At 37.1% G+C, this 23,632-nt stretch overlaps 1 protein-coding gene across 3 annotated transcripts in view; it reads right to left on the minus strand.

Moving 5' to 3' along the window:
* Positions 1–449: 449 nt before the first annotated feature.
* PRTFDC1 (phosphoribosyl transferase domain containing 1) overlaps positions 450–23,632 on the minus strand; it is a 42,756-nt gene continuing 19,573 nt past the window's right edge. Inside the window, exons 4-9 of one of the 3 annotated variants that reach the window (XM_021533122.3) lie at positions 20,987–21,052; positions 6,396–6,413; positions 4,888–4,970; positions 4,432–4,478; positions 2,370–2,446; positions 450–1,745 (exon numbers count right to left, since the gene is read on the minus strand). In XM_021533122.3, the coding sequence (XP_021388797.2) occupies positions 1,698–1,745; positions 2,370–2,446; positions 4,432–4,478; positions 4,888–4,970; positions 6,396–6,413; positions 20,987–21,052 (339 nt within the window). In that variant the 3' untranslated portion in view covers positions 450–1,697. Of the gene's footprint in view, positions 1,746–2,369; positions 2,447–3,160; positions 4,106–4,431; positions 4,479–4,887; positions 4,971–6,395; positions 6,414–20,986; positions 21,053–23,632 lie in introns of those variants that run through there. The other 2 variants (XM_031503810.2, XM_021533123.3) reach the window with 2 other exon arrangements.

Genomic DNA, 23,632 nt, shown 5'->3' on the forward strand with positions numbered 1-23,632 from the left:
GACTAAGCCTAAGTCTAAGCATGTCAGTCTATGCAATGCATCATTACTACTAATAGCAATCAGAAGCGTTAAGAAAAACTTTACCACTCTTATCAAACAAAAAGGGATTAAATTCTTCAGCAACTTCTTCTATGGTCTGTAAGGGTATGCATTGTTCTCTAAAACAGAAGAAATTTACTCTGAGGGAAAGCTTTTCAACAGAAGTCTTTTAAAATACAAGTTAAAGGACTAGAGATGAGCTAAGGCATTTCTCTAGGAATCACCATAATTCTCTGACCTTTTTCATTCCCTTAACATCATGCATGGATTTTATCCAAATAACCACAGCTTATCAGCTACAGAATACATACATATGGTATGTTTAGATTATCAGATAAATTCATATTTTTAAAAATCTTTTATGGGATGTGCAAAATATGCTGAAGCAGGAAAACAACTGTGCAATGAAATAAGCATTCTTAATGTTTCTTTATTAGTTTATAGGAATCTGCAGCTAGTAACAATCTGTGTCTCACAGTTCAGAGCAAAGCTACTGATACACAGCTACTTACTTTGCATTGGTTTCCCTCAGGAAGTTGTTAAGAACAGTTATATTTAATACAGGATTAAACTTTTCACAGCTAATACAGTACATAAAATTCACAAACTTCTTCAAACATGATCTACAAAGGAAGGAGTCTAGAGTCTACAACACTCATGCATTAACTGGTTTTCTGTGTTGTCTTGTATATTTTTCTTTTTTTCCATACAAGATTCCTTCAGCATTGCCAGACCTGTATTCTCTAAGATGGCAGATGGTTACAGAAATCTCTACTTAGACACATTACAAAATCAAATCATAACTGAATAATTGTCTGACTAACATTAAACTTTTGTGCTTAATGAGGATAAGTTAAGAAAATGAGCTCAGGAAAACACTGTTCATTTTTATACTTGTTTGTGTGCTACAGAAGAAAGGGATACCATGCAGAAATTCAAATCTGCCTGGCATTGTTTTGTCTTGATTAAAATTCAGCACATTAAACAGGTCAGATCTATGGCTACATGACATACCAGAACCATGATATCTTCCAATTTTGGATCAACAGTGTCTTGCAAAGGTTCATTTTGACCTTCATTCTAATTCAGCACATTCTGGGAGCTAAAAATTTGTTTGAGGAGTCAGTAATGAACTGCAGCACAACACAAAACTTCCAGTGAAACTTTTGAATTGTGGAATTAAGTCAAAATAATGCTTTCAATTTCGCAGCAGCATATCTGACCAAGACTAAAAGCATGATGAAGTCAGTAAAATCTTGTAAAATAATTTTCATGCACAGAATGGCACTTTTGAACTACCTTATGCAACACAGCAAAGTAGGTGAAATTATTGCAATTGCAATAGGTGGAATGAAGAACTGAGCAAAGAAAAGATGTGTTCACAATGAGACCTGAGGCAGACAAGTTATTAGTCAAAAGGCATCTTAGGTGGTAATTTTAATATGTAATAAAGGTAGTAACTGTAAAAGTCCTATGTTTCACATTTGAGATAAGACCTCTCACATCTGTAAATATTCATTAGCATCTCTAGAGTAAACCCCTTATTATACTGAGTTGAAAGACATACAAGCTAGTTGAATCACTTTTCTGGGAGATGCTTGAAGGAGTGTAGTCAAATTTTTGCTTCACATAAATATTCAGGTGTTGATGTTATTGCTTCAGACTCTGTATTTTCTTTTGCCATGATCGTTGATAACACATATGTGCTGAAAAAACCAGAACAGATTGCAGAAGTATGGTTGAATGCATTATAAATTATTAATTAATTGTTCAGAAATACTTAGGTTTGGCCAGCCTAGTGATCTTACACTCTTTCATTTCCAGACATCTGGAAGTGAATTCTGATTTCACTTTCTAGCTATAGCAAGTTTTCCCACTTGGAATTCCCAGCTATGAGGTGCACCCCTGGAAGTACCACAAGAAGCAAAGGAAAGGTTTGCACCTTTTTTCCATCCTCAGTTCTCTGAGAAAAGGGACAGGTAACATAATATTCAGACAACCCATCTGACCTGTGCCTGTGTTTCACTTTTGCTGCTGTCTCTGCACATACTGGCAATGGTGGACCTGAGAAAAACTAGGCTCATAAAAGATGGAAATTTAGGGAACTCTTAGAGGGAGGGAACTGATCACAGTGCTGAGCAAGAACTCCTTTGGATTATTTGAGGCTTTTCAGGGAGTTTTGTACTCACTGAAAGGATCCCAAATCCCAACCATGTCAAATACACACTTCCACAGGGCCCCAAAGAGGAGAAAAATTGTGGGATATTTATGAGAATATGGAAAAAGTAGACCAGTGATTTTTTAAACTTTTTTTTTTATAAGAAACTTACGTTTAAATCTCTGAAGTGCTCATTGTAGTCTAAGGCATAACCTACCACAAATAAATCTGGAATTTCAAATCCATAATCTGTATTGAGACAAATAACAAACACCATCAATATCAGATCAGTGGCAGTTGTAAGCCCTTAATTTCATGCATAGTTCTCAACAAGCAAACTCTACTTATATGTAGTCAGTTGGGATATGTTACTTTTGAATCTGAGACATCGTGGTCACCAGTAGCACCATAACCAGTTTCCAGTCACAGAGTACTTGTGAAAGGGATGTGAATAGCAAGAGGAGAGGAGAGGAGAGGATAATTTTGTATAAAATTATCACTGGTACATTGTGGAAGGAAGCCAAAATCAGAGCTGGAACATTCTGATTGCATTTGGAAGTTCCATTGGTATATATGTGTGAAGATTATTGTCCTGTGTCACAGTAATGATGGAAAAATGTGGAATATTAAATCAGAAGTAACTTTCAGATATATATATTTTCTGCTAAGAATAGCAAATCTAGCTCGTATTTTGTGCTATCAAAACTTGTCAAATGCTTCTTAAATTAAAGCCCCAACCTTATGAAGATTCAAGCACATGCTTAACAAAGTAAATGCATGCAGTGCACCTCAATTATACAACTCACACACCTGAAGCCAAGCACAGACATGCATCTTTTTGAGTGTGAAGGTCTCTGTAATATCAGCACTACATAAAATAAGTTAGACTATTTCCAAATTCTTCTCTAAATAACTAGAGGAAAACCCAATCTTACAGACACAAAAATAGGTCCACATAAAACATTCTACAGGTATCCAGGTAAGAAATTTATTCAGTTGTTTAAGATTGGAGGTTATTTGTACTTTGGAATTGTAAATTTAGGTAAGTGAGGAAATGCTACACCACTTTCAGTGATTTACAAAAGAGATATCTGATGTTTTATAAAATTCATCACACTATGAATAAACAAGGATAAAATTTGTTTCATTCAAAAGTTTGTACATATAAATATAAAGTTACCCTTCATGAAGTAATTTTATTGCCTCTTTTATATGTTTAACATTAGTGAATCCAGTCATATATATGCCTTAATTTACTGGATTAAGTTCTAAATGTTAAAAAATAACACTCCACTGTGTAAAAAGTTGTACAACAAAATGTTTGGATCATAGTTTAGATAAAAGGGCTAAAACCTCAGAGCCATGCCCAACATTTAAGTAACTTTTACTTGATAAATTTTCCCTCTCTCCCACATCCCACTTCAAATCAAAACTCTTCATGCTGCCTCCTGGTACTCACCTGCCTACACTCCTTCTACCCTCCTCCCCAGTTCAGTTGACCAGAGACTTCTTCAGTAGCAAATACTGGTTGATCTCTTCTAGATGGGTCTATTCTTTTCATATTTAGCCATATACCTGTTATTACATCATTTATTCTAAATAAGTCTAAAATGACAATTGCTTGGTATAGCTCCATTTACAGCTTCATCATAACACAGTATAAGGACCAATAATTTAGAGAGAAGTGGTGCTGGTGTGGTGCAAACTGAGCAGCAGGAGAAAGTTTAAAAAGCCCAATTTATCTTCTGCTTTTTAGGGACAGGGATTTAATTACAATATCAGTGTTTTTTCTTTGGACAACTAACTTTAAAAAAAACAGAAGTGCTTTTCTGAATAAAAGAATGTAAAACTTGTTAATGTTTAGTCACAATAAAACACCTTTCTTGCTCAGATGGAATCCTGCAGCTCCTCCAGAGAGATGCAATGAGGAAGGAAAAAGAAGAAATGGATATTCTCTTCAATATTGTTTGTCAGAGACAGAAGATAAAACACTCACCTTTCATTGATAAAATTAAACCCTTTCAAAATTTCCCAATAAAGTTCATATTCTGCAGAAAATCTAAGTAGGGTGGGCTTTCCAAACTACATTTATACAAATCCTTCCATTGCATCCCATAGACCCACTGACAACTGGTATTTTACAATGCTTCTAACAGTCCATAGAATGGGATGAAAGGCAAATGACAAAGTAGTGGTAACTTCTACTATCAAGTAGAGATTTTCAGAACACTTACAATCTGGTCTGTACCCATCAGGCCGAGATGTTCTTTTCACCAACAAGCTGTAAATAAAATAAAATAAACCCCATTTAAATCTAGATATGTAATGGAATAACACACATAAAACGATTCTCTTTATCAAAATCTTCTGAGCCATGTGAGTCCCTGTTCTTGTTCTGTTTCTCTTCCTGACAACATCCTGACTGCAGGGAAGAGCTGGGTGTATTCCCCTCCCAAGTCCATCAGTGCCAGTCTTTAAATGGCTGGAGGATCATCGCCAAGGCAGAACAATACAAAACATTTCCCCTCCTTTCCTTCACCCTGCCCTTAGTGACTCAGGCAGCTCCTCTGCACAGCTCTCCTTCATACTGCAGCATCAAATTAAAGCAGGATGTCTTAATGGGAATCTACTCTGGAAAATATCCCGGACTAGACTAATTACTTACTAAGTTTTGTGATTGTTTTACTCACCTTGCTACTTTAATCATTTTTGGCTTGTATTTTTCTATATTGTTAAGGAGAACCTTCATGGTCCTTCCAGTTCCAACAATATCCTTATAAAACAAGAAAAATAAAGTAAAACACAAAGGAAAGCTGAAAGGAGGAAATGTGGACAATGACTGAGAAGTTTCACATTCTTATTTGTGGAGATGATTTATTTTTCCAGTGCATTGTAAGCCACATCCAAAAAAGGTTATAATTGAGCTTGCACTCTTTGAAGCAAGCACTTTCTATTCATAAAATTATCAGTTCAAGGACTGTCCACTTCCTCTTGAAAACAGCTATGTTGCAAGTACTCAGGATGTAACTTGGGACTGGAGACGACTCTACTTGGCACTGCAAGGATGCAGGGATTCAGCTTCTCACATTATGCCTGAGACCACAATATGTCACCATGTCTCCACGTCAGGACTAATTCTGCCCTAGTTGTTGTATTAGCACAGTACAAATGTGATTTCTCCAGAGCTGCCATATCCAATGAGATCAGTAGATACCTGTCTAGAAAACTGACTGTGGAGAGCAGCTGTTGATCCTGAACTTTGGGATCAACAGCTTGTTGGATTAGCAACACCTTGTCTCTGCCCTCCAGCTATTTAATTAGCATTAATGAAATTTGCTGTGGACATTTTTAATTTCTGTTAAAGCAGCTGGAATGAGTAAATTGGAGCTCTTAGCAGCTATTCAGGTAACCAGTCATCTCTGTGACTGATAAGTTTTTTTCCATCCTTTGCTAAGAGAAGAAATTTCAACAGTATACAGTTCTTTGCACTGTCCAGCTTACTTCCATACACACAAACAGGTTCTGAAATGCCAGGCAGATCCTGATGTGCTCTCTAGCTGTCTCAGTTGCTTATTCAACATTTTCAAAGAGAATCACCTATCTTAATTATGTAATCATGTCACCAGTGAGGTGACATTTCCCTCTACAACTGAACACTGCTTATATCAGAACACAGACTTATATCAGCAACAGCTCTGTGATGGGCTGTCCCCTGGGGACACTGCTGGATGGAGAGCTGGATGCAGGAGCTGGGGGCCTTGAGGGAATGATTGACACTCCCAGCCAGACTGTGAACAACTTTGGGGCTGTAAATCATATGCAGGGCCACTATTTCAAAGTCATGCATCTGAGAAATGCAGGGCATCACTGCAATTGATTCACTGTCCTCCAAGGAATAGAACAACTTGAAGAACAGGAGTTGATGAAATTGTAGAAAGAACAAATCAAATGAGGCAGAAACAAAGACTCCTGGGTATCACAAGGCAGAGCACCAGTCAAAGTGACAGCAATGTAGTTTGATCTGTCAAGCAATTGCAAAAAGATGGAGAGGCCACTAAGCAAATAAACCCCTCTCCCTCTTCACCACCTCCCAGCAAGAGAAGTGTAAACACAGACAGGATTTAGAAAAAGAACAGCCAATCATGATTTGGCTGTGTGACTTTATCTACATACAATATGACATAAGCACCCAGCTTACCTCCACAATTAGAACATTCTGGAAGAAACAAGCAAAAAGGAATACAATTACTTGATATTCACATAGTAAAAGAAACAAATGTTTTATAAAGGGAAATTAAGATAGGTCCATGTGCATATGTACAACACAGTAGGACACAAGGAGTTTCCGGTTTCATTTCTGTGCCCTGAAAAAGAACCAGCCATAAGAGCAAGCCCTGCAGTCAGGGACCAAAAATTAATTCCGCTCTGTCTAGATTATCCTCTTTGTCCAAGAATGGATGTAGCTTTGGAAAATAAAATTAGATGGAAGAAATCCAAATAGGATGAGCTTCACTTCATTCCAGCATCTCTAGCTGTGTACTGCAGTGTACCCTACAGTTCACTAAAATAACACTTCCAATGTCAGTATAAGAATACGGCAATAATATTCTTTCTCTGAAATAAATGCTCTTCCTCCCTCCATCCACACTTGAGCAACTTCACAGTAAAGGATTAGAGGCCAAGCTGTAACACCCACCCTCATACTGCAAAGCACCCTCTTTCTCTTCAGATACTGCTGCTGAAATCAGTATTATTTGAAGAGAAGGGGAGTGGCCCAGCCAAGAGCAGTGATGTCAAGTTTTATGACAGTTCACTACACAGGCTGAATTTTTTTGCTGAAATGGTTCATCACTGGTCCAGGAATTACAATGTCTAAGCAGACTTCAGTTCTTTTACTAAAAGCAATAATAAGATGTAATGTTCTTATTAGACAAAATACAAATCTGTTTATTAGTAGGCATGATTAAAAGGATGAACTCTTACAATATTGCATTAAGATCTACTTTCTGAAGTGAAACCCACAGTAGCAAGAGGAAAGTTATTTCACAAATACCTTTATCCATCTATCAGTGTATACACCTTATATGGATGTGGATGCTGTGTGTCCTGCAAAATCTCGAGACCACACAGTTTCATATCTATGCAGTATCCACCAGCCTAGTTTACATTCCACTTCCTTTCTATCAGGCTTGTTGGCTTTTGCTGCATACATAACATGGAGACTGTTTAACTTCTTTTCCATAACAGAAACCCAAGGCTGAGAGTTGTAAGAGAGACTCAAACACATGGAGAAGGAGTGTGTGAAAGGAGCATGCTCACAACCAGCACACCTTTAATAGCTTCATTAACCGATATGTAAATAATTTTTAATTTTCAAACCAGAAATTATTAATATAGATTATCCATATTTATATTCATACTGCAGCTCTTCCTAATACTCACAGTGCTTGGCAGGGAAACATGGCATAGTTCATGCATTAAGCACTGCAGGAACATGTTACCACACACTGTATTATACCTGGATGCTTCTGAAATGGCAAAACACTTGATAAAGGTGTGGAGGAACTCCCAGCAGCAGTTGAGCAAATGTCAGCAATGGAGACACCACTCAAGAAAGCCACTAATTTAGACTGAGCTCTGGTGGAATGTATATTAATCTTGGAGGGAGGCTCCTTTTTGGTGTTTTCATAACAGGTTTCACTGGTGGTTATCCTGCTTGGCACTCCTGACTTTCAACCTCTCAGCTGCTGACACAAACAACTTTGGATCTCAAACACCTAGTTCTGTGAACGTTAAAACTTAAAGGCCTCTTAACAACAAAAATCTGAAGATACCCCGCCTCTAGAAACTTATCCCTTCAAGAAAAAATGGAAGTATGAAGAACCAAAACCATGTTCAGGAGAAGCTTATGACAGGTGTATAGGAACACATTTTTTTGAAGGAAACCATTTGGATACAAAACCAATTTGGTTCTCATCTGACTTCCTGTATGAAATCATAAGTGGGAAAAACACTTCTGAGGACTAGCTCAGGACACCTGGGTGTGAGGCATAAGGAAATTAGTTGATTCAGTCCATGGACACCTGAAGATAATGTGCAGGAGTAATGGCTTAACCACCCCAAAGAAATTGTGCAGCTGGTGATATATGTAAATATTGATGTGTTTATACACACACACACACATATATATATATATGATATAGGGAAAGAGCAAAAGAGTTGACAAGGAAAGAACCTCACCAGAACTAAAAATGGAAATGAACCCTTTAGTACCAGGCCCAATGAGAGTAACCATGACCAAACACAGCCCATGGATCTCAAGGCAGGTCCATAGCCTTGAGACAGGTTCAACAAAGTCAGTCTGTGAGTCAGGGTCTGGCTCAATGTTTGCAGTAATGTACAGGTCTGGCTGCAGCTGAGCTGAAGGTCGGTACCCACGCAGCACAGACCAGGGACTAAGAGCCCAGGGCTGAGCTGGTGTCCCTGTGCCCACAGGTGTGAGTAGAGACCCCCAGGGACACAGGTCATGGCCATTAGCATCTATTAGTGCATCTCCTAGTGCACTGTGACAGATTGAGAGAAAAGCAAAGTCCTGGGACATTTAATTGACAGAGAAATAAGTTTCTTTGCTACCACAGTTGCTTCAGCTGGTCTGTCATGATCGGCAGTAGGGATTTTCTTGCTTGCTCACATGTGGGAATCACAAAGTTGGACAGCATGAGGGGACAGCAGCCTCCCTGGCCATGGAATTTGAGTTAAACAATAGGGAGGAGTAGACTTTACTATTTAACTTGTGAGAAAAAATAATCATAGACATAATAGAAAATGGGTGTGAAGAGACCATCAAAGATCATATTCTGTTGGGCTACAGTAGAAATGTTAAACTATCTTTCACAGATACCTGATTTACCTCTTCTAGAACATGACGAGTACTTCAGAATCTCCCCAGGGAATGTGTCTCAACACCTCATTATCTAAGAGCAAAAATACAATAAGAAAACTTATCTTGATATTTAGCCTGAACTTATTTTGAAGAGAATGTGGAAAAAGCTTTGTTTTCTTCTCTTTTCTCTTCTATATTTGAAAGTCATATTTCCTCAGTTTCTTCTTCTTCAGATTGAACAAACTATTTATTTAATGTTTTCTCACAAGTTGTATTTCTTAGCTTTCTGATCACTCTTGTTCTCCTCTGGAATTGGTCCAGTTGGTCAGAATCCTTCTCCAGTTGTGGTGTTCCAAATCAGAAAGAAGTCTTTTCCAGTGTAAAGAGGAATAAAAGAACCACTTTGTATGCTTTATAAATAATCCTCTTTTCTATGTATCCTAGTACAACAGTTACATCCTTTATAAAAATATACTGGTGTCTCATGTGCAACTTGTGATCCACCTATTGTCTCCAGGACTGCTGCTGAGTCAATCCTCCCTCACTTGCATTTATGCAAAAGATTACTTCTATATAAACACAGAAGTTGGTATTCGTCTTTATTGTCATTACATGTCATTTTTTGAACAAAATTCTTAAAATAATTTCTTAAGATCATAATATCTTGTAGTATTTTTCCAGGTAGTATGAGTACCATTAAATGCTAATTTCATCTTTTCAATCATGAATTAAATTTTGTACAGTCCCTGGAGAGCATGCTTTAATGCATCTTGTCTGACAGTGAAGCATAATTAACTGTTTCTTGAGAACAGCTTTCCAACCAGTTACACATCAGCCTAATAGAAATGTAATTTTGTCTGTGTTTCCTTATCACAAATGACTCATATGAAGGAAAGAGGATTAACGTGGATCCAGACATGCCTGAAAGGTTTGTCTGGCTATAGGAGTGATAGTCACCTGCATATGACTTCAGTTGAAGCACAAGATCTCATACTTATTGACTAACTTGACAAGGAAGGATTTTGGTGGATGCTGTCTCTCATCCACAGAGTCAAGGAGTCCAACTGTTGCAAATCACACACATTGGGGAAGTCCCTATAAGATGTCTAGACCAGAAAACACATGTGCTGTTTTGTATTACACCCATCCTTATTATTTCCAAAACACTGATGAGGATTTTCTATACTATGGGGAAATCCTGTAGGTAAGGCCTTTGCCACTATAAAATATTTAGATATGAAAGCATTTTGTAACTATAAGTAAGCAGGCATCCTAATTGTTCAGAGAGATACTTTAATCTCTATTATCTTTATGCAGGGTTACTGTGCCTAAAGTCTCCATACTTTTCAGTCATAAACTGCTGCTTACGACCAAAGGCATTCAGAGTGGTTTGCCATCCTCTGGTACACAAACCCTCCCCTACAAAATACTGTGCTGGGAAACTGTGTTGCTGCCTATCCCCTGCCTTTTTTCTGCTGAAGCAGTTTACAGATAGAAGATTTCAGAAAAGGGATGGGATAGCAGAGTAGTAGAGGAACAAACTGCAAACTGACAAGAAATGGTTTGATATACAATGTCCAAGACTAGACAGAAGTGATGTCCAACTAAAACTGGTTGAAATAGATCAGCTTATCCTTGATCAGATAGCAGAGGATGAAAGAAGAATGCAATGGATACAACAAATTAGTATATTATCAGTAATGTCAACATCAACCTAAAGGCACAGCTGGCTGTGCCCAGCATCTCTTGTGAAAGGTTACTTATGTGGAAGAGCTTATTCAGCTTCACTGTGAAGTGCCCATGTAAGCCAGTGTGCAGGAGACTGGTAAAACTCATCAGCTTGTGGTGCTGCAACAATCACTGATAGCTGGACAAAGGACTAAAGGACACTGAAGAAAAGATCCTTCTCAAGTATGTGTGTTTGAAGCTCCTGTACCACATAGATCAAGAATGTTTTGTCCTTTCAGATATATTTGAGGCAATTACTAAGAAGGAAACCACATGAAAAGTAATCCAGCCTTCTGGATTCTGTCTACTTTTGAAACTCAGAGAACAGGATATAGAAATATTTACTGCATGTTGACTAGACTAAAGATGGCTTAATTTCTGAGCAGAGCCATCTTCACCAAGACAATCTCTGAAGTACATCCAGAAATCTAATAATGGTGGTAATATATCTTAGCATGAGACAGAGTACACTCAGTTTTTTAAAATATGTCCTAGAAAGATTTCATACACAGTCCAAATAAAAAGGGATGCTGGCTTCAGGGAATGAAACACCTTTCTATTGAGTCATTGCAAAAGAATCAACATTGCAAAAGAATCAGCTTCCATTACTGATAGATCAGAGGGATGGCTGGGAGTGGATAGATTTGGATGACTGTGATTCATTCTGTGTTTACAGTTTTTTACCAGGTAGCTGGCAGAAGGTAGGCTGGTGCAACACAGAGTCAAGGAATATCTCAAGTTGGAAAGGAAACTCATAAGGACCAGCAAGTCCAACTCCTTGCTCTTTGCAGGACTACCTAAAATAAACCATATGACATTGACCAGGTACTTCTTGTAACTCTGTCAGGCTTCAGACCCTGACCACTTCCCTGGGGAGCCAGTTCCAGTGACTTGAACATGGTTTCAGTGAAAAACCTTTTCCAACTGTCCAATCTGAACTTCCCCTGATATGGCTTCATTCCATTTCCTACTGTCCTGTTGCTGGTCACTAGAGAGCTGTGTGCACTGCCCATCTTGTGGAAGTTGTAGGCTGTGATGAGGGCACTCCTCAGCCTTCACTTCCCCAGGCTGAACAACACAAGTGACCTCAGGCACTCCTCAGAAGCCTTGAGCCCTTGCACCAACCTGGTTGTCCTGGACACACTCTGATAGTCAGGAGTCCTTGCATTGTGGCAGACACCAGCACTGAGGCTGCCCCAGAGCAGAGCAGAGCAGGACGATCCCTCCCTTGCCCAGCTGGCCATGCTGTGCCTGATGCCCCCCAGGACAGGGTTGTCCCTCCTGGCTGCCAGGGCACTGCTGGCTCAGGTTCAACTTGCCATGGACCAGGACCCCCAGGTCCCTTTAGATGGTGCTGCACTCCAGCCTCATTCCCCAGTCTCTGCATATAACAGGGTTTACTCTGTCCCAAGTGGAGAATCCTGTTAAATTTCATGATTGGTGATTGCCCAGCTCTCCAGCCTATGCAGGTTTCTCTGTAAGCTCTTCCACCTTTGAGGAAATCCACAGCCCCTTCTCTTTTTGCATCACTGGCAAATTTTCTTAATATACATTCAATTAATGAGTCCAGATCTTTTACAAAAACATTAAAGAGCAGTGGCCCAAAAATTGTCCTCTGTGGTTTTGAATGCAAAGGGGTGCTGTGAAGTTTAAAATTCTCCAGTTCTGAGTGATCAGGGGACACACAACTTGCAACTCAGTACATGAACATTTGAACTCAGCAGAAATAACACTTGTGGTGTGAGCTGGATCTCTGCAAAAATAGAATTTGCACTTCCATATTAATTTCCAGACAGTAGTAAAAATGGCCCATAACAACATGTCTTGGGTCATCTGGAAAAAGGAGATTGACAATACTAGTACTATGTAAAATAAAGAAGAAATGTCTAATCCCCAGGTAGCATGTGAATTTGTCTCTCATGCTAAAGAGAATTATCTGTGAATGTTATTTTTTTTAATAATGAGCAGAAAACATGCAAAAATTGAAAATCTGTCATTTACTGCTTTTTAAAGCCACACACATTTATACACTCCAAGAAAGTATGTTCTTTTTACAGTACATTTTTAAAAATCCTGACTTACAGTGAGATGAAAACTACTCCAGCACTGAGTCAATATATTTCTATTGTTTACCTTCCCACAGGTCAGTAATAAATGGAGCAATGTCAGCTAACAAGACCAAGCAGAGTAATGAAAGCATGTCTGCCTCCTGCCTGACAGTAGTAAGTGCTATGGAAATTATTTTTCATCTTCCTGGAAAAGAATAACAATTTTTTTCTAGACTTGGATTTTATGTTCCATTTGGAAGACTGTTTTCAAAGGAAAATTGCTATGAAATAGTAGTACTTTGAAGTTAGCTTGGAGTAAGACTTTGAGGAAAACTGTGTCTTTGAATTAATATAAAATGTGAAATTTTAACAAGGTAAAAATTCTAAGTTGCACATTTAGAAAGGGGGAGTATTTCCCTGAAAGCTGAAACTATACTTTAATAATCAAATTAACAACTGCATTTAATGCAACACTACAGCAAAGGGGACAAACTCAGCTCTCACATATATAGCAAGAAAATCAGATAGGTACATAAAGAGGGTATTTTCTCCTTAAATGTTTCAGCATAAAATCAGTAGAATAGCATATACACATTTTTTTTCCTTTAATAGAAAGAAAATAACAGAAGGAACTTAAAACTGAGAAAAGAAAAATTGTTTGAGAACTGAAAAAAATACCTTAGAGTGAAGTAAAGTTTGTAGCAGGAAGTAATAGCTTTTATTTAATTAACAGCCCATTTCCCAGTGGGGGAACATTTTTCACAAAAGAACTTTGACCTTTCAGCCCACAGCCTCAGAGAGACCACAAAATACTTTCAACAGCTGAGCCTGGGAACAAAAATTCAGAACTGCTGTACGCACTTGAAATCATGGACTGAATAAAATAGAGGCTTTACAACACATTATAATCCTCCTCTGCAGCTGCCCTTCAACTCATTTATCAGTGTTCCACAGCTGATAATTTCCTCTCTTATTTTAGCTCAGAGGAATTCTTAACATTTTTATCTGCCCCTCTGGTCACAGGGCAGGTGATTATGTAGGGCAATCGCTTCTCTTATCCCAAATTGTCTGATTACCAAATTAGGTTAAAATTAAAAGTTTCTCTCAATCTGTAATTAGCTTGACGTTTGCTGATTCTATTCAGACCAACAGAAGAATCTGCATGCTTGAAATTTCATTTCTTCCAACTATATCAGTTGCCTACTAATAATTTCATGTTGTTAATTCCACCTTCAAATATTGTCTCATTTACATCCTACAGTATGCCAGTACTGTACAGCAGGCTTCCAATGGATTAGTTTATCTAAAAGAAGCTTAAGTAATGACTGTGTGATAGGCAAATATGCAACCATATGGCAATATAAATTTGACAATGGCAAACAGCTTAATCCAGTAGGCAAAGGTATTAAAAAAGGCCATAGTAAAAGACAAAAAATGGTTCACATTCAAAAACGAAAATTAGGTTCACCATTTTAGCAATTATGACAGTTGACTTGGTAAAACATGCCTGATATATAGAGGCTTCTCTACCAAGTCTCTAAATCAAAATTTTTAGTAGTTTAAAATATACACTGTAGGTACAGTGAAGAAATTATCATTTGGGACCCTTCATTTTAATCACCCAGAAGATGCTTTTGGGCCTTAAGATAAAGGAATCTCTAAACACAGCCCTGTTTGTGATCAGGCCAATTAACTGTTCTGGGAAGGAAAAAACAAAGGGAAAAAAAATGAGTCTGAATGTGAGAATATTGCGCATAATTTGAACTGATGGAAATACTTTTATCTTCAAATCCCCATTGATATCCTGAGTTCCTTGCTGTCTTTTTCTTGGATAGAACTATTCTTAAACTACTTGGGAGTATTGTAACATATTGTTAGTTATACCAGCTTGCAAAGTATGCATGAATACACAGTGTCAAGAAAAGGTGAGTTCTTTTACTTGCCAGTTCTATGAGTGAAAGCATATTTGAAAAAAAAAAAAAAAAAAAAAAAAAAAAAAAAAAAAAACCAAAAACAACCAAAACTCCTACCACCTTCCCCCCAAAAAATCTCTTTTTTGTCAATCTCTACTTCTTTTTTTTGTTTTGTTTTATGAGGGTAAGAGGATTAAAAGCAACAATATAGTGTATTTTCTTTCTTTTTAGATAAATTTCCATTCAGTAGTCTGCATTTAAGACACCTTTTCATGTGTACTCCACATCATCAGAATTACATAAATTGATAATGTGATTCTTCAAACTGAATTCTTAATGGAGTATCAGTTTACTCATCATACATGTAGTACCTGCTTTCTTAGCATTGTATTTGGGGAACCTCACCCACCAGTGGTTAAACAAGATGTTTTATGACAGTGCCATAGAGCTGAAGAATCACCATCAAATAAAAATTAATTAAAATCACCATTTTTAAATTAAAAAGAATCACCATAAAATAAAAATTAAATGAAAATGCATCAGGTTTCAGTGAAGAGGTTCAAAGGAAGCTACAAGCACTCCTGTGAGAAGTGAAATAATTTTATGTTATGCACACAGGCATGAAATCCACAGATATTAACCCTTCATCACAATGTCAGAAAATAATGTGCAAGACTTCTGTAAAATGAGACATATAGCTAGGCACTTTCTACAGGTTTCTAGAAAAAGCCATATATGTCTGATTTTCAACTTTTCTGCTGGGCTCATCCACATCTTATGGCATACTTGGAAGGACAGATATGACACCTCAAAACTGTTATTTTTTTCAGACACTTGGTTTCATCAGTCGCAGCTGCTGATGGGAGCAAACTGGTGAATGTATTAAAAGCCCATGAATACAAACTCCAGCTATCTAAATTGTATAAAACAAGTTCAGAATCTCCAAGAGGTAAGAGAGTGGGGGACATAATGGAGGACCTGATGCTTTGGTCTTAGACAGCATTGTGTCAAATGCTGCGCACACTCATGTTCCACTTGCAGCCATCTTCACAGCATCCTTCTGTTGTGTATAAAAAGTAGAACAAACTACCATAATTAATCTAAAGGTAATTCAGGAATGACTCATGTCTCCATTTTCTCACTTGCATGAAGTACAGTCTTCTGGTCATCTGGAAATGGAGGAGGATTTTCTGGACATAGGTGAAATAGGATTACCAACAGGTAAGATGTAGAAGCAAGATGAGCAGAGCCCATGTGAAAAATGGGATAGGAAGGCTGTAAAGATTTTTTTTATACTTTCCTTCCTCCAAAACAACAAGAACAACAAAAGAAAATAATGATCAACAGTAGAAGAGAATATCTGAGAAAGAAATGCAAAGAAAGGTAATTGACTTTGGAGAAAGAAAAAATAGTGTCTTCTGCTTTGGAAAAAACAGTTAAGAATGGCAACTGTCAGAAGAATAGACAGTATCAAATCTAATAAAGAAAAAATTTAGAACAACAGAAGTGACTAAACTTGGCAGTTAAGCAGAGATACTGAAGATGTGCAATACTTCAAGACATATAAAATTGACCTTTGAAAAGAAGAAAAAGGCAAGGCTGCATGTCTGACAGGAATAAAGTAAGATGTTGAGGTGAGTGGGGGACATGACAATTGCCAAAGTGTACAGTGAATTTTGTATGGCTTTATTGTCATATAAATTGTCTCTCATGTACATAATGTTCTAAAGAGAATGGCATTATTGTTTCTGCAAATTTATGGGCATTACTCTAGAAAGGAATGCATATAGGGCAAGAAATCACAACATTAGTCAAGACAGTGAATACTAATGGAGAGAATAATAAGTATGGAACCAATATAATTCTGAGAAACAAACTTGAATTTGTGAGGATAATATGTATATTGATCTAGAGAATAAAACATTGTGTTAGACAGCTGCCACATGTATGATTTATTAAATACTGCCATGTTAACATATTTAGGAGCATGACAGAGAAACAGCTCTCAGAGCTGTTGCTGGAGCCTATGAGATGCATAGAAAATGGTTCAATCAAATAGGAATGAAATGAGAAGCATAAGAGAAGAAAGTGAGAATGCTTTATGTTCCTGGAACATCTTCCCAAATGACAAGCTGAGCAAGAAAATGGCAGATAGTGGTTAAATTGATTTAGGCAAACCACATAAAGGAAGTTTGGAAATTTTATAGCCCAAATCCCAAAACCTGAAGGAATTGAGAAGAGATACATGGAGGATATCTTCTTCTGAGTGAAACTTCTTTTTTGTATGAGCTGATCAGTTATTTTAGAAGACCATCAGAGTGAGGATGGAGTGCTCAAACTAACACAACAAAGTGCATATAAAGCACAAATACTCACTTTCCCTTTTTCTTGATGGCTATTTATGACCTTCTACACTTCACTGAAAATGACTAAACCACTGGCTGTCAACATGTACTTAATATGAACAAGGGGAATTCACACAAAACATAAGCATGGACAGAATTTTTGAAATTCACTGGCTCTACAATTGTATAGTACTAACTGTACAACTACTCTGTCTTAATTTGAAGTTATTATTAACTTAAAAACTAATAATGATTCTTTTTGTTCACTTTCTATGCTATACAGAAATAGGGAAAATTTCAGTATATATGGATCTAAGTTTGACATCAAATATACAACTGTAATAAGTATTTAATTGCAAAAATATATAAACTTTAAATCTATTATTTTATCTAACATGTCTCATTTACAAGGAGAGAAGTCAAAGTGGTATAGGAGCTTTTTGAAAGGTTACAGGACATATTTTACATATGGAGTGATATACTGAATGATTCCTGTCATTGGAGATTTTTTTACTACAAAACCATCTCCTAAGCTTTTCAGACAAAATATATGTGCATACAAATATAAGAAATAAATGGCAGTGCTACTCACAGCTCTGGTACAGCTGAACCTACTGAAGTTTCTAGATGCTTTAAAATTTACTTTGCTCAAATGTCAAAAATACTTGAAAATATGTTAGGAATTTTTACAGTATTATACAGTATGTTTACAGTATTGAAACTAAGCAGGGTTGTATTATTTGTTCTTTCACCTCATCTCCATACATTTTCATTGCCATCTTGTTATTAAACAGATTTCTGAACAGTAATTTATTATCTCCCATTTTCAAAATGTTTACATGATACATTTTACCCAAGTGAGAATTTCAACTTTAAAGTAATTTAAAACTAACTATTTTACTATGAAATCAGATATTGAGAAACTTTATGTTCACTATTTACATGATTAAAGGAGAGATTTTAAAAGTATATTTTTTCTGGATAGAAATGCTTACAAAGCATTAGAGTGTTAAGATATATCAGGATTCATTCTTCAAGTATCTTAATTAATGACTTGTGCCATGGAAAACTTCATTCTTGCTTCAGTGACCTTCTTCACAGAAGAATAATTTCAAATGGGGGATGATTTTCTTCAGGCAACAATTTGGGCAATTTGGGTCTGTATGCCAACTCTCATAATATTTTTCTTTTTCGTGGTTTGGGTCATGATACATTTTTGCCATGCTTATAATAATTTTGTAAACAAAAGTATATTGTAGAGAAGTACAGAGGAGATATTATTTTGAAAGCTATTAACAGAGCTAAGAGCTATTCCTTAACAGCCTCTTTCTAATTAGCTTTTAAAATTTTTTGCTTTCTTCGAGCTTTCTCAGAAAAAAACCCCCAACTTTATTATATACCAGCATGTTCACTCAGTAATCTGTTTTTCCAATAGGCAGCAAACATGCCTTAGTTCTTCACTAAGATTATAGGCTAGCTGAGGTTCCAGGCATTATTACTTAATGAAAGGCAGTTCAATATCAAAATCTCAGAATATTTTCTCTGTAAGTTTCAAAACTGTTTACATTTATTGATACTTTTCAACTTTACAGAAACTTAATGGAACTTATGTTCCAAGCCCACACTTGTGCTTTTGAAAACACCTTCCATGATCAGTAAGTTAATGGGATTTTAACTTGGTATATTAATTTTTCAATATAATTACACCTTTCCTATTAAATACTCCAAGCAGGCAGAGGAAGAACACAGCTTGCTTGATAGCAAAGAACTTCAATTCTCTGAGTAAGTCTTCAACTAATTCACTCAGTGACACTGGATAACTACTGAACCAGCAGTTTTAAAAGCCAGCAGCTAAAGAGAGGTACTGAAAATACTTCAAGGAAAAGTTTTACATGGCCTGTAGGAGGCTCTGAATCAGCCCACAAATGGCTGATTAGTAAAATGTGCTGAATATTTGCACTAGCTGCTGAAGTCAACAACAGATGGAGGAGTTGGCATCTGTGGACATAAGGCCACTCCTTCACATATCCAACTTTAGACATGCAAGCATGAGCATTTGAGCCTGAGCTTTGCATTCCAGCTTTTCAAACAGTAAAATAAGTCTTAAGGGAACCCTGTTCTCACGTGTTCTAGAGAAAATGCTATTATTCCTATTTCCTGACACATCAGCTGTGTCACAGACAGCCCCACATACAAACACCAGGCCCTTGGAGCTCTGCTCCCCTGGCAGTCCCAGCTTCCAGCACTGGGCTCCCCTCCTGAGCAGCAATTTCTTCCCACCCACCCAAGATCCCAGCAGCCTTGCCCAGCTATCTGAAACAATGCTGCTGCTCAGTCTTCTCCCCAGCTATCTCTCAGCCTCCCAACAGCCAAATTTTGTGTCCCATTCCATACCTGGGAACAGGAGAGCCATGCCACTGAGAAAAATATTACCAGGACTTCCATTGTAAGAAAACAATTTACTTATTTTTTGACAAGAGCAGGACTTCATAGGGTGAAATCTTCCTTCTCTCTCATACACATGTGGGCACAGATAAATACACAAAAGTCTTGCAAAAAATGTTTTGCTCAGTGAATTCAAATTATACTGGAAATATCATGTCTGGAAATAATACTAATATCTGCAACCATTAATCAAGGAAATTTGGGATTGGAAGATGGGGAAGGAGAGCTGGGCCTGGAAGTTTAGAAAGTGTTTGAACTACGTTCAGAAAGAGAAATGTTAAGTAAGATGCACTGCCAGTTCTGTCTGTGAGGTAGAGAAACATATGCAAAATCATCACAGAAAAACAGGTAACTCTAGTGTTTGAATATTAGAAAGTAGCAAATTAATTAATATTTCCCCAGAATATGATTAACCCTTTAGTGGTAATTTGGAAACAACACCCAGCAGGAGTATTTAGAAGTGCAAATTGAGTACATACATATCACTAAAATATTCTGAGTATAACAGCATTTTTTAAATTTCAGTTCTAGTTGCATCAAACCCTATTTAATATTAATGAAATATTTAAAGTTGTTTTCCTCTTCTTTTTCTTGTGTGCTATAGCACAACAAAACTGAGTTTGCTAGTACAACAAAAAAATGAGTTTGCTAGTGTTCCATTTGAGTGCTTTGAAGAAACTGATATTATCTAGAACCACCTAATAAAACAGTGACTGCAAATACAATACTGTGACTGCAAGTACAATAACAAGATAAGTATTATGTTGCCTTAATGCATAAGTAAAGAATCCATTTTTTGACCATTTGCCACACAGACCATTTGCCTAATGAAATCAGCTTTCCTTCCTCTTTAAAGTACTGCTTTGTATTACCATGGTTGGATGAAAATGGCCTTTTCACTGCCTCAGACCACTCTCTCTCCTTATCACAAGGCTCAAGCTTAGTGCAGATTCAGTCATATATCAGGCTGGCAGCCTGATGCTGAAATAAAAAATCCCATTTGATTCTCTGAGTGAAAGGCTCCACAACTGAATTTTGTGCAGTAGGCAAAATGGGATTAAACTCATATGCTGAATTCAACAGAGATATGCACTGTGCAGTTTGCTTGTATGCACCCATTGAAGGCAAAAAAAAAAAGTCAAGGCTCCATGATATAAACAAGCTAAGGGGAAACATTACATCACAAATTTTGCCCACAATCTCACTGATGATACGTGTATAACTACTGGGAAAGTCTACAAAGGATGGAGAGGCTACATTCTGACCTTTTTGGGCATCTGCAATCTGAAAGCATTGGCATCACAGCAATTTAATATATTAGAATAAATAACTTTGATTCCAGTATTAGTATCTGACAAAAATTATATAGCTCTTCTCAAGTATTTTTAGTGAATTTATTTTCTTTCTTAAATATAGAATGAACAAACCTTGCCAGTCAGCTTTGAAAGATCATCTCCTCCAATTATCTGCATATCTTGCATAGACTGATCATTCTGAAAGAAGAAAGATAAAACTCTGAAATTGGTTATAACTGTACAGAATAAAAATATGTTACCTTTTTTTTTTTAAATCTTGATTACTAGTCTTAGTTATGAATATTTTCTAATGCTTGGTAGTGTTGGTGTTCAAGAAACCATACTCTCACTTCTTCCTGTGGCTTCCTGCATCTCCTGCTTGTTTTCAGCCAACATCAAACTCCAGGGTTTACTGGACTAGAAAAAGTTGCATCTTTCTTTTTAAAATAGCGTTCCCTTGCTTGCTATTTCTTAGTATGACAAGGGTTGAGTAACATATTTATCCCTTTCAAAATGGGAGGACAGGAGCATCTCAACACTTGACCAAACACCTGCAAGCACATTCTTGGTTTGGAACAGTTTTTGGAAGCACAGGCTAAATGTGCTTACATGTCAGCTCTTTTTGGAGAAATTAATCTTCTCCAGGGCAAAAAAAGTTTTGCAAAATTTATTTGCAAAATATTTTCAGTGTGCTATACAGTTTCCAGAGCTTTGTTTATTCAATTGACTCAAAGATAAAATCCTTGAGGTCAATTACTTAAACATGGCCAATGAGGTTGAACCAAATGCAACAGAATAGTATAGTTTGATTTTCTTGTTAAAAAAGTTATTTTTTGAAGAATTCTTTTTTTTCTGAATTTGTTTTACAGACATTTCTAGTTGAAATTCCTTTTGATGGAAAATTCTCAACCAGCTCTAGCTCCAATTTATTATGAGCAGAACACGAAGTTAAGATCACGTAAAGGAAACACATGGAAGCCCTACTTTTAAGGCAAGACAAAAGAGGCCTTAAAGAAGGTAGCAAATTAAAAAATACACAGCCATGGCCAGGCTATATGAACTTTTCAGAAAAAGCAAGAACAGAAGCATGGTTAATGTGGTTTTTTTGCCAAATCGATGCATGTGCTAATCTAATATTCCTACCCATAGGAAGATAGCATTAGTCCAATTTTAATAATAGCTCCAGTACCACAATGTCACACTGTGGTTTACTGGTGACACCAGGAAGCTTCATCATTACAAACAGCTGACAAATATACAATACTTGAATTCTCTGCTTTTATTTCTAAATCCAGTGGTCTGAAGACAAATGTTTTTCCACAGGTAAATAGTGGCACTTAAAATGTGGGTAAAGACCTACTGGACTAAGGGATTTATAGCTGTTCTTCTTCCCTTCCCAAAGCAGGACAAGCAGAGGCAGCACTCAGAGGGTCAGAGCTGCTCCCTGTGCAGATGGAACCACACCTGTCCATGCTCACAGCCCAGGTGGCAGAAGTCTGGGGACTTCCAAGCACCTTTGCAGATATTTAGCCACAAGCAATCTGGCAACCCCAGGAACTATTTGTGATCCTCATGGGAATGGACTGTATAAATTATTACAGCCTTCCTGAATAATTGTAAGCAAAGGTTATTGAATTGCCCAGATGAGAATTTCTCCATGTTTGCATTCTGCAGACCCACCAAAAGGCTCCCTGGCTTTCACTCAAGACTCTACTCTCCACAAAACTCTCACACCACAGCTTTGTAAGAGGTCCTGAGCAGTCACTGCTTTAAAAGGCAGTTTTTAGACCTGCCTTCACTTTTTCTGCACCGGATCTGGGAGCTTTAGATAAATTTCATGCTGCTCTCATCCGTTTCCCGGGAAACAGAGCTAGAGCAGCAACGAAGGTTACATTCCATATATTTTCTAATATAAGTTTCAATATTTCTTTTATTTTTGTAAAGAAAAACAGAAAAAGAAAAGTCCAAACAACAACAAAGCAAGTAACTGATTTCCTAAGAAGATTATTTTAAAACTAAGTAGAAAAATGGACATTGAGAAGATTTTAAGTTCAGGATTAAAAGCATAAGTCTTTTGTTGTAAAGCAAGACAGGTCACTCTTCAAAAGTCAGGCATGTATTCAAGTCAAGACTATTATAAGACTATAAAAAGCAGATTGTTTCTAATATCTACCACAGCATGTGTAACCAAGGCACTGGCAAAATATTTTTTCATTTCCAAATGAGAAAGTGTAGAATTTCATTAGCAACCAGCACAGAAGAATTACTGAAGAGGCAGTTTGCCCTTAAGCTGCTATTTGAGACAGAGAAAGAGAAAAAAGATAACAGTGAGGTGCAATGATTAATGAATTTATTTATTTTTCACAAAAAAAACCCAAAAACCTTTCTTTCTACAGTATTCACAGCAGCACTGTTTCCTTTGCATTTGGTATTTCTGGCTTCAGCTGAAAGGAAGATGCTGAAATAGCATCTTCATTGCTGGCAAGCAGCTAAGCAAACACAAAAGCCATTGAGAGCAGGGGGATCACAGCATCCTGTCAATCTCTGCATTCACACATCGGCTGTTGGGACACAACTGCACACATTTATGAAAATCCTGCTGTTCTGAGTGGAGAATGACTGCTGGCAAAGGACAAGGCTGAGTATTCATGGTGCCTAAAAACCATATAATTTTCTATATGTTTATTTATATGCAGCTCAGAACCCTCCAGACAATGTATTTTCAGAAAAAAATTAAAGAAATTCCTTGCATTACACTGGAGAGCAATTCTCTGGCTA

Source organism: Lonchura striata, chromosome 1 (genome assembly GCF_046129695.1).
Source record: "Lonchura striata isolate bLonStr1 chromosome 1, bLonStr1.mat, whole genome shotgun sequence".
NCBI lineage: Eukaryota > Metazoa > Chordata > Aves > Passeriformes > Estrildidae > Lonchura > Lonchura striata.